The sequence below is a fragment of the Macrobrachium rosenbergii genome, chromosome 54, assembly GCF_040412425.1.
Source record: "Macrobrachium rosenbergii isolate ZJJX-2024 chromosome 54, ASM4041242v1, whole genome shotgun sequence".
NCBI classification, from domain to species: Eukaryota; Metazoa; Arthropoda; class Malacostraca; order Decapoda; family Palaemonidae; genus Macrobrachium; species Macrobrachium rosenbergii.
Genome location: NC_089794.1, coordinates 18,437,603 through 18,450,102, shown reverse-complemented (window position 1 = coordinate 18,450,102; position 12,500 = coordinate 18,437,603). Strand labels below are relative to the sequence as shown.

The window sequence follows — 12,500 nt, the reverse complement described above, 5'->3', positions numbered from 1 at the left end:
AATAATAATAATAATAATAATAATAATAATAATAATAATAATAATAATAATATATAAGAGCATCAAGGAAATAGATACCCTAATCCAGACTGTAAGGATTTGTATCTGGGGACATCAGGATGGAGTCTGGAATAGAAAAATGCGCCCTGGGCAACATACAAAATGGCAAAGTAACAAGGACTGAAGGGATAAAGCTACCATACGGGAATAGCATCAAACACATAGATGAGATAGGATACAAATGCCTGGGAATAATAGAGGGAGAGATATAAAACACCAAGAGATGATGGACACGATCAGGAAAGAATATATGCAGAGATTTAAGGCGATACTCAAGTCAAAACTCAACGCCCGAAACATGACGAAAGCCATAAACACATGGGCAGTACCAGTAATCAGGTACAGCGCAGGAGTAGTGGAGTGGACGAAGGCTGAACTCCGCACCACTGACCAGAAAACTAGGAAACACATGACAATACACAAAGCACTACACCCAAGAGCAAATACAGACAGACTATACATAACACGAAAGGAAGGGGGGAGAGGTCTATTAAACATAGAGGACTGCGTCAATATCTGAAAACCAGTGAAGACGAGTGGCTAAGGAGTGCATGGGAAGAAGGACTGATAAAAGTAGACGAAGATCCAAAAATATACAGACAGGTGAATAAAAACAGAACAGAGGAATGACACAACAAACCAACGCACGGACAATACATGAGACAGACTAAAGAACTGGTCAGCGATGAAACATGGCAATGGCTACAGAGGGGAGAACTCACGAAGGAAACAGAAGGCATGCTAACAGCGGCCCTAAGAACGAGATATGTTCAGAGAACGATAGATGGAAATAACATCTCACCCACATGTAGGAAGTGCAATATGAAAGACGAGACCATAAACCACATAGCGAGCGAATGTCCGGCGCTTGCACAGATCCAGTACGAAAAGAGGCATGATTCAGTAGCAAAATCCCTCCACTGGAGCCTGTGCAAGAAGCACCAGCTAGCTTACAGTAATGAGTGGTACGAACACCAACCTGAGGGAGTGATAGAAAACGATCAGGCAAAGATCCTCTGGGACTAAGGTATCAGAACAGATAGGGTGGTGCGTGCCAATAGAACAGACGCGACGTTGATTGACAAAATCAAGAAGAAAATATCACTCATTCATGTGGCAATACCATGGGACACCAGGGTAGATGAGAAAGAGAGAGAAAAAATTGATAGGTAACAAGACCTGAAAATCGAAATAAGAAGGATATGGAATATGCCGGTGGAAATCGTACTCATAATCATAGGAACACTAGGCACGATCCCAAGATCCCTGAAAAGGAATCTGGAAAAACTAGATGCCGAAGCAGCTCTGGGACTCATGCAGAAGAGTGTGCTACTAGAAACAGCTTGCATAGTGAGAAAAGTGATGGACTCCTAAGGAGGCAGGATGCAACCCAGAACCCCACACTATAAAAACCACCCAGTCTAATAGGATGACTGTGGTAGACCAAAAAAAAATTAATAAATAAAACAATAATAATAATAATAATAAATAGTAATAATAATAAATAGCGCTAGTGACCCAGCGGACATCAACCTCGCTCTATCAGCAGGAAATCCGCGGTTGATCCCAACAGTGGGGAATTTGGCGGTTGGAGACTCTGATCCGTTTCCTGACAAAAAAATCTATGTCTGTCGACAAGAGTAGCGAAGTCATGTGTGCGGTTAGTAGTTATAAAGGCTTCCCATTGGATTATAATAGGGCGCCATGTTTGTTTACATTTAAGGCAGCGCTCCAAACGACCATTGGGCTCAACTATTAGCTTAGAGCAAATCCAATATATACAGGCTCTGTTTAGAGCACTGTAGACAGCAGGTTTAAGTTGATATCCATATTATCGATGTTATGATGGGTTGAAAGGACAGACATACATTACTTTAGCGTGGAACAGGCAATATTTGAATGCATGACAGGGCCAGTCTGACAGCCTCACCGTCACTCACAATGCATTTTCCTGGTCTGAAGAGCACTCACAGCCTAAATACCGTTGCTCTTTCAATACACTCACTGCAATATTATGAAAATATGCACGTTTGCAATATCAATGACATTTATTTACACAGCCACTTGGCCAGTTCATGTGACATCATACATATCATGGCAGTCGACCTCCTCAGCTGACAGCTTACACCAGCCAAAATTACGGCCACAGAAATGGGTCAAACTTTCAACCGTTACTTGAATGCAATTTATTTTATATCATTACTTTCTGAGATGAATTCAGCATTCTTGGCTTTTTTTAACTATTACTGAAAAACTGCAACACTTCATTAAAATCATTTATCTTATATATACAACAATGATGTAGAACATCGTACACTTTTATTTACACCGCATCCAACGTTGTCTAATATAATTATGTGCGATAGTTATTTTTTCGCCATTTTTTCACAATCACACTCATTTACAATTATATAGAAAATAATACATCACTAGGCCAGTAGATTTAAATATTTCAGAAACAAAGTTCTACCGCAAGGAGGATATGCTTTGGCATTATCTACTATAACACAGACACTGATGACATGTACATAATGTAATATGTAGGACATACTATGAATCATATTAGATAGGCCTGCTGAAATACACACCTGAAAGCTACCTGGAGACTGTGAAATTGAACGGACAGATCTCAATCTGTAGGGTATTGACTGGGCAGGTAAACTTATTATTTGTGTATACAACCAATGTTGACTGAAATTATGATCATACATAAATAAAGCCATGTAACAGTGGTAATTAAAAAAAAAACATTATGTACAACATAAGCAATCACAAGTACACAGGCACACAATAAACGCTGACGTATCTTTGCTCTTCCGTTCTCTTCGTTGCATTGAGTAGGCATTTCCTGGTCCCGAATCTGAAATAGACAGAACATGACCTGTCTGGAAGAACCTGCTTCTCAATTCTGCCCAGCAGTTGAGACAGGATGTTGCTGCTTTTCAAATACCTTGTCGTTGTTACAGCCATAAGACGGCATTGTCAAACAAGTTGCACTAATTTGGGGAAATTAAGCAGTGTCAGGGTCTACCGTCATCAAAGAAGTATTAATTATAGGCGTTGCCATCACCCACCAAGCTGATAGTTACCCCGCGAGGCCGCTTGGCGCGCTGTGCACCTTGCCCTGAATGTAAACAAACATGGCGTCCCGGAAGTGACGCGGCTTGTATATATTGGCTTTGTTGTGGGTCGCATCAAGGGCCAGGAAGGGCACGGGGTTAGCAACCTCATCCCAGAAAACTTTAAGAGACACTAAAATTGGAAAAAGCGAAGATATACAAGTATACATACATGTATTATATATGTACATATATACAGTATATGTATATATAACACACATCACATGTGCATGCATGTATGTATGCCATAACAGACCAACAGATATCAGGGCACACCCGCCAAAAAAAAAATAAATAAAAAATAGAAAAAAGCGAAAGGACAGAAATAGCATCAATAACCTGAAATGAAGTGCTATGGTGACGTCAGAGAATCCCCAAGAGGCGCCGTGTGAGCTCTCAAAGAGCGAGCGGTGCTGACATTCACCGCCCTCGAAATAACCAACGGAATCGATCGGCAACCGAGATGGCAGTAATGATTCTCTTAACTAGTATTGTCTCTCGGTGTTCTTGAGAGAAAGTCATTAAGAATTTTTCTTTTTATATTATTATCAGAGTCATTCTTCTTTCAGGTTCTATTCCTCCTCGCTTCAATGAGGGTGTCTTTCCTAGGTAGTGAACTCCAAGGGTTTCATTTCAGGTTATTGATGTTATTTCTGTCTTTTCACTTTTTTAAAATATATGTATATATATATATATATATATATATATATATATATATATATATATATATATATATATATATATGTATAACTGAATCGAAAATATGGAACGTGATGAATATATAAATAAAGATAAAATCCACGAAGGAAACGGAAACACTGGAGTGCTGCGAGGCCTTTCGACACTACGTCCTTTACTTAGCAGTAGTTCTGCGAGGCCTTTCGTCACTACGTCCTTTACTTAGCAGTCTCTGCTAAGTAAAGGACGTAGTGTCGAAAGGCCTCGCAGCACTCTAGTGTTTCCGTTTCCTTCGTGGATTTTATCTTTATATATGTATATATATATATTTTTTTGTGTGCTCTGATATCTGTTGGTCTGTTATGGCATACATACATTGACACATATACATGTAATGTGTGATATATATATATATATATATATATATATATATATATATATATATATATATATATATATGTATATGTATATGTATATGTATATATATATATATATACACACATATATATATATACAGTATATATATATATATATATATATATATATATATACATATACAAATATTCTCTTTTTCCAATTTTAATGTCTCTCAGAGTTTTCTGGGATGAGGTTGCTAACCTCGTGCCCTTTGCGGCGTGTTTAGTACAAGGCCATTGGGGGTGGCCGTAAAAAAATAAACAAAAGACTGTAAATATCATAAAGATACAGTAATGACCCCCCAAAAAAATATTAGTCCTAGATAACGACCCCCGAAAACCCCTGGGGGGTCACTATCTACGAAAGATCCCGATTCTCTTAAATAGTATTGTCTCTCAGCGTTCTTGAAAGATTCTCATCAAGAATATCTTATTATAATTTTTCCTTCAGGTTCTGTTCCTTTACGTTTTAATGAGGGTAACTCTATTCGTAATATAAGAAAAGGGGAAGAAAGAGAAACAGAGCAACAATGACGGTGAAATGCAAATGAAGATTAGTATTGCATTAACAAAAGAGAATGTTTTCGTTATTATAACTATCACAATTTTTCTTTAGGCTCTATTCCTTTTCGCTTGAATAAGGTTAAATTATATCTGCGATATAAGTAGAAGGTGGGCAAGAGAAATAGAGTAATGATAAATACAAATAAAGATAAACGTTACATAAGCGTAATAACATTAGTCAAGAGCAAAAAAAATATCAGTAACATATGGCCAGTTTAGGTCAAGGTTAAGGTTAAGGTCGGGGTTTGCCCATCGCTTAATATCATGATCATTATCATCCATAAAATACTGCTAGGTTAAGTTAAGGTTGAGGTTAAGGTCAGGGTTTGACCACCGTTTGATATCATGATCATTGTAAGCCATAAAATACTGCTACGTTAAGTCAAGGTTAACGTTAAGGTCGGATTTTGACCTTCACTTAATAGCATGATCAGTATCATCCATGAAATACTGCTAGGTTAAGTCAAGGTTAAGGACAAGGTCGGATTTTGACCACTGCTTAATATCATGATCATTATCATCCATAAAATACTGCTAGGTTAAGTCAAGGTTAAGGTCGATGTCAGAGTTTGACCATCACTGGATATCATGATCATTAGCATCCATAAAATACTGCTAGGTTAAATCGAGGTTAAGGTTGAGATCGGATTTTGACTATCACTTAATATCATGATCTTTATCATCCATAAAACACTGTTAGGTTACGTCAAGGTTAAGGTTAAGGTCGGATTTTGAACATCACTTGATATGAGCATTATCATCCATAAAACACGGCTAGGTTGCGTTAAGGTCGAGATTGGAGTTTGAGCATCGCTTAATATCATGATCATTAGCATCCATAAAACACAGCTAGGTTACGTCAAGGTTAAGGTCAAGGTCGGATTCTGACCATCACTTAATATCATGATCATTATCATCCATAAAATACTACTAGGTTAAGTCGAGGTTAAGGTTAGGGTCGGGTTTTGACCATCGCTGGATATCAGTGATGCTCACAACTATCGAAAACAGCCATGGCTCTAGTATCTAACCCCTCAGGAAACAACAGCCTAGCCTCTTAAACCAAAGAAGACTAAAATTCAGTAGCAACAATACTGAGCAAAAATGGTGATACTAGTGATGACAACAGCCAAAGTCTTGTAAAATTCCTCCGGCCTGTTAAAAGTCAAATTTGCCCAGCGACTAGACGAAAAAAATTTCTTGCAAATGTCAGCCAATAAATACCACAGACGTCGACGTTACGCAAGATTGGAATTTGTCAGTGATGTCTGGGTTAATACAGTTTGTGTGTACGTTTGTTATGTAGCTGAATTATGCAAGAACACTTTAGCAAATCCGCACGAAGTTTCTTTGTCATTGTTTGTCATGGATCTGAATTATGCAAAAGTACTCCCTAGTAAATTTCTATGAAGTCTCTTTGTAAAGGTTCATTCATTCTGAGGAAACAGATACAGCTTCTCATTTCTTTGTCCATTGTATTTGTGTCGCTTCTACGCATCAGAAGAAAGCGACAGCTTTTCAACTCCATCCTGTATGTGAACGACACTTAGATCATGCAAATTATTTACATAATAACTACGATAAGTGCGTCGTTGCATTCACGAGCGAAAACGTAAATGATGCAGAGTGTCTCGACGGTAACCTTTGGCCTAAATTTGATATTCCATTTCAAAGTACTTCACAAATATTTCCCAGAAAAAAGGAAGATAGCTTATCTTTAAGTGACTGGACAAATAAACACTGAAATGGTCAGCTAATTGAAGTCCAGTCTGTCACACATTTCGATAAAGAACTTAAAAAAAAAAAAAAGGACCAACATGAACCTGTGTTTGTTTAGCAAGATTTCGAACAAGGGAAACAGGAACTAGTTTTTGTTTTTCGACATTTCTTTTGTGGGAAGACCGACTGATTCGGATGATTATTTTTGTACGTCTCTGCGTTGGTTTTTTCCCATTCATGAAAACCTTGTTGGTCTGATACTTTTGAGCTGCACATTTCCTATCTGCTAGATAGGTAAAGTATGAATTATTGCCTTGGATTTTCATCTAACCTCTTCATGCATAAACATCCCATTCATTGAATGCTTCCTACATTATTATTATTATTATTATTATTTGAACGATTTTGTCTCCATGCGTTGAATTTGGTCATTTGTCCTAAATTCGACAACCTTTCTAGGGACATATCTTCTCAAAATAGCCATCAGCATTTCATTTAACTTCTTCTTGGGGTCAGAGTCTAATATGGCATCCGAAATATTAAGTACCGGACAAGTTCGATGTCAACCAGTCCGTTTTTCCAATGGTGGAAAAAAAATTTAAGCCAGACCACTGAGCTGATTAACAGCTCTCCTAGGGCTGGCCCGAGGGATTAGATTTATTTTACGTGGCTAAGAACCAACTGGTTACCTAGCAACGGGACCTACAGCTTATTGTGGAATCCGAACCACATTATGCCGAGAAATGAATTTCTATCACCAGAAATAAATTCCTCTAATTCTTCATTGGCCTGTCGGAGAGTCGAACGCTGGGCCCCACAGCGTGCTAGCCGAGAGCTCTACCCACCCCTCCAATGAAGAACAAATTAGGAACATACTGACTGAGTGACATGTCCATCTCTGTGGCACAATGATCAGACGTGCCCACCGTTTATATCATAGACCTCGGACTTACAGTAATATATTGCTGGAACATCTGTGAATATGAGGTCTAATCTATCCCGGAAATGTGCCTGGGTTCCTCAGTTACCTGGAAAAATTAGGGTTCCTCAATTACCTGGACAAATTAGGGTTCCTCAATTATCTGGATCCCATTAGATGTTGAATGTATAAACATTTTTCGCTAACTGTTAAGCGCATGAACGTTCATGAATTTGATTCATAAGAACTTTTTATAGACATATATTTTTAGATATCAGCAGGTATTTGCATTTATAGATATCATTTTGATTGGAGTTGGGTTTGGTAACCTATTTATTTCTCGACAGCTTCTGGTATGTAGGCTAAGTAAAAACTTAAAAACTTAAAAAAAAAAAAAAATATATATATATATATATATATATATATATATATATATATATATATATATATATATATATATATATATATATATACATGTAGAAATGTATAAATGTGTGTATGAATGTATTTATTCACGAGTTTGGTCATTTGTCGTTATCGATATTTTCAATTAATTGTTTATTTTTATTCCTCTCTTTCACGTAAGGGATTTCTGCACTTGGCTTGTTTTATTTTGATGTTTGTTCGTTGTTAATAATAATAATAATAATAATAATAATAATAATAATAATAATAATAATAATAATAAACAGCTAGCGAAGGTATATTTTAAAGTCTACAGATGGTGATAATAATAATAATAATAATAATAATAATAATAATAATAATAATAATAATAATAATAATAATAATAATCTACAGTTAGCAAAGACGTTTCCTACAGTCTGCAAGAGATAATTGTACATTTCCCAATACAACTCACGATAGCAACGCGGACCAGAGTGAAATGTCACGTATCTCTAATATTCTCCTATCTTCTCCTCTTACGTCATACCACACACAAATGCCTTTGTCTTCTTCATTACTCTGCTTGTCCGTTGCTTTTCTCTTTCTTCTTTATAAAAAAAGAGGTAAAATTGAAAGTAATCGTTTCCAGTAAGTAATTTTTTGCTTCATGGAAAACTGGAGTGCAAGACAATTATGCAAAGGGAAGAGAGTGAGTGGAGTAAGCTATGATATAAAGGAAAATAGTATTAAATGAAAAGTACAGATATATCCTTAAGCCTCTGTATGAAGATGAATGTCAAATCCATGTCAGCGAGTAAAAGGCAAGGTGGTTTGGACATGTGGTGTTGAAAGGCTTCTAGAAAAATCACTCTAAACTTGAGCATCACTGACTCACTTCATCTAAAAACATACAGAAATTTAACGAAGATAATGGCTAGGTGGTTGGAATATGTGGTAAGAACAGGGGGCTTTTGTGGACGATTCGAAGCTGAGGATCACTCATTTGGGATATATGGTGAGAACAGGTACTTGTCAGCAAAGATCCAGAGTTGATGGTTCGTTCATGTGGGGAGAAGAAGGAGAACTTTACCAAATTAAATTATAATTTTTTAAAGTATTTATATATTCACACTTGTCATAAATCAACGTTAAAAACATAGGGTTAAATCTAGGAATAAAATGCCACAGTTTCCAAAAAACAGCAACCATAGCGACCCGGCGCAAGCGGCAATGGGTCACAATGAGGCTGGTGCTTGAAAAGCTTGAAGCACCCGAGAACCACACCATTTAATGGAAGGTTGGGGAGGGGGGGGGGTCTCCCCCGTCTCCCTACTCCCTATGAAGAAAGCGGATATGATTGGACGTCATTGAGAAGGAATTTATGTAAGAATAGCATGTCTTTCCTCCCTCCCTTCCTCCCTCCCTCACTTCCAGTGACGTCACGCCAGTTCTCCCGACCTTAGGCAGAATCCCGGCTGCCGCGGCGACTGAAAGCAAGCTTACGTAATTTTCCTTCTCTGTAACGTCAGATTTTGCGTTCCATCCTTGTTGCCTCAGCATCTGTCATCAGTAAATTTACTCAAAGGCTCTCTCTCTCTCTCATCCCCTGCTTCCTCAAGTATTGTACCCTTTTACACATGCCATTATTATCACCCTACAGCTCTCTCTCTCTCTCTCTCTCTCTCTCTCTCTCTCTCTCTCTCTCTCTCTCAAGAAAATAGAATTGCATTCCTTTACACATGCAATTATTGTTATCCTTAACCTAACCCCACCCTTTTCCCTCTCTCTCTCTCTCACGCACACACACACACAAACACTTCATATACGTGTAATTTTCTACTGTAGCCTGCTAAACGAGTCTCTATTTGGATATTATACCAAAATATATCTCCTAATAACTGGAGTTCCCATAAAATCTACAACCATTATTTCAAGGTAGACAACCTCAGCTTATTTTACACATGTGACTTTGGACAATGATCTCAAGAGCTATATTTCACAATGCTAGAGATTCTGAAAGAATATCACCAACTCAAGGGTCAACCTGTTAGGTTCATTTTCATGTCATTCGCTTTCAGAGTTTTGAATCTTCTCTCTCTCTCTCTCTCAGCTCACCTCCTCCATTCCTGTAGCAGAGGTAGGGAAACCTCCAGATGTTGCCCAGACCGACAGCATAGCTGAGGGACGACAGAATGAACTCGATTTGACGACCCCATTTCTGCCTGGATCCAACTTCACGTCCTCTCACCTCCACGGTTTCACACTCCTGCGGGAAAAGAAGAAGAAAAATGTCATTAAGTTGGAGGTCACTGTCTACAAACATGTTTGGGCATCAAGGTACCGTTTACATCAGGAAAGAGGAAGGAAAGCTTAGAACATCCGCTATCTACACACATGTATGTGCCTCCAGGTACGGTTTACATCTGCAAAGAGCAAGAAAAGCTGGGAGCAGCTACTATACTACATATGTTTGAGCATCAAGGTACAGTTTACATCAGGTAAGAACAAGGAAAGCTTGGAACAGCTGCTATCCTACATACATGTTTGAGTATCAAGGTAAATTTTTTTATCTGCAAAGAGCAAGCAATTCTTAGAACAGCTGCTATACTACACATGTTTGAGTATCAAGGTACATTTCACATCTGCAAAGAGCATGGAAAGCTCAGAGCAGCTGCTATTCTACAAACACGTCTGAGCATCAAAGTACAGTTTACATTACCAAGTCAGCAAATCTCAGAACAGCTGCTATTCTGCAAAAATGTTTGACCATCAAGGTACAGTTTACACAAGGAAAGAGCAATGAAAGTCTAGCTCAGCTGTTATTCTACACACACGTCTGAGCATCAAAGTACAGTTTACATCACCAAGTCAGCAAAGCTTAGAACAGCCACCGTACCCCAGAACTGTAGCTGTTCTCAGGACTGTTGAGATCGTACGTATCATAGTCTAGATTTTCGTAAGCCAGGACAAATCCCCTCTTCACAGGGGTCGTTGGTTCCTCGTACCTTCCCTTATAAGCTAACATATCCGCTGCCCAAACACTCAGGAACTCCTTTTGTTTGTCCGATGGAATTCCGGATATGAAAATCTTTTTTTGTTTTTATCTCTCCTTCGCAGACAGAGGCTGTTGTGTTTCTGAAATCTTGCCAGAATGAAGGCTGTTTGCAAATCCCTGGGGAATAAGTGTTGTATTGGCGATCGTTGCTGGGTAGTAAATGGAATCGTTCTTTGTGTAGAGTTTGTTTGATTTCCTCAGGTTTTATATTTACGTCTCTTTTCGCTTTTTAAACCTTTGGTGATCTCGGCACAATTCAAAATACTGTCGCCACTGTCTGTTTACAGTCACCTTTGACCAGAAAATATGATCGATTATTTTTGAGCGTGACAATATTTTCAATTTTTTTGTTTTGTAGCGTAATATTTTAGCAATATTTGCAAATGAATTTTTTAGAGCTTTACGAACTTACAAGTAATATACAATGAAGCTGTTCTTTTTGGACACTTTCTTGAATACACGCAAATTAAAAACAAAAAGCATTACAGCCCTGAATGATAAGCATTGTATATATATATATATATATATATATATATATATATATATATATATATATATATATATATATATATACTCTGTATATATATGTGCATGCATATGTATATGTATATAAATTATATACATATACATATTTCACTTAACGTGTTTCCTGTGCTTCATCTTCCATAAATTTCCTCTCATCTCTAGCCTTCCGTTTCATATATATATACAGTATATATATATACATACACACACACATACTGTATACATGCATAACATCAGGCAAACACTCTTCAAATAACCAAAGCCAAAATAAAGATAAAATAAAATAAACATCTGTGCTCGTTTAATTATGAAGGCCACAATACAGATATCAAACAAATGGCCTTTGCATGACGGCTGAAGACTTCTGCCGACAGAAGAGACTTCATCATTTAAAGACTCAAAGACTTGAAAGGCTTAATCATCCTCGGCGGGATCGACTGAAGGTTAGAAGCAAGGTCACCTTGAAGACCAGGCGATTCAGTGAGGTCATTCGTCTCTCACTCGTCCGCATATGAAGGTCAGGTCGTCTTCGAATGAAAGGTCAGGTCATGTGAAATATTCGGGGAAAGGGGAAGCTGAATATTCGTGTGAGGAACTGGTGTCAGCTGATGGAGGTGTTGGCTGTTGATGGCTAGGAGAAGCTTCAGAGACTGGTGGAATCATTTTGATTTTAACAGTAAACTGCTGAGAGTGAATGTTAGCATAAATTAGGTAATGTTAAATATTAATGGGAAGATGCTGCACAATTGCAGAAGGAACTCATGTTAGCTAATAAAATTAATGGCTATTGATGGCAAGAAGAAGCTTCAGAAACTGGTGAAATCATTATGATTTTAACTGTTGAAAGTGAATGTTAGCTAGAATTAGATACTGAGAGTAAAAAGGGTCACGATGGATTGTTAGTATGGTCGAATAACTTAATGATAACGATTTGTTAAAAATAAAGAATTAAGCATCTTCTGTAGCAATTCATCCCTCAACACGCTGCATTGTTAAATCAAGATGTTTATATAATCTTTTATTTTTATGTTTTATTGTCTATCTCTCTCTCTCTCTCT

At 37.6% G+C, this 12,500-nt stretch overlaps 1 protein-coding gene across 3 annotated transcripts in view; it reads right to left on the bottom strand.

Moving 5' to 3' along the window:
• LOC136834809 (sodium- and chloride-dependent glycine transporter 1-like) overlaps positions 1-12,500 on the bottom strand; it is a 127,672-nt gene that overhangs the window by 22,700 nt on the left and 92,472 nt on the right. For 2 of the 3 annotated variants that reach the window (XM_067097542.1, XM_067097544.1), the window contains exon 2: positions 9,978-10,128. In XM_067097542.1, coding sequence (XP_066953643.1) covers positions 9,978-10,128 — 151 coding nt within the window. Of the gene's footprint in view, positions 1-9,977; positions 10,129-10,758; positions 11,209-12,500 lie in introns of all 3 variants that reach the window. The other variant, XM_067097543.1, reaches the window with a different exon arrangement.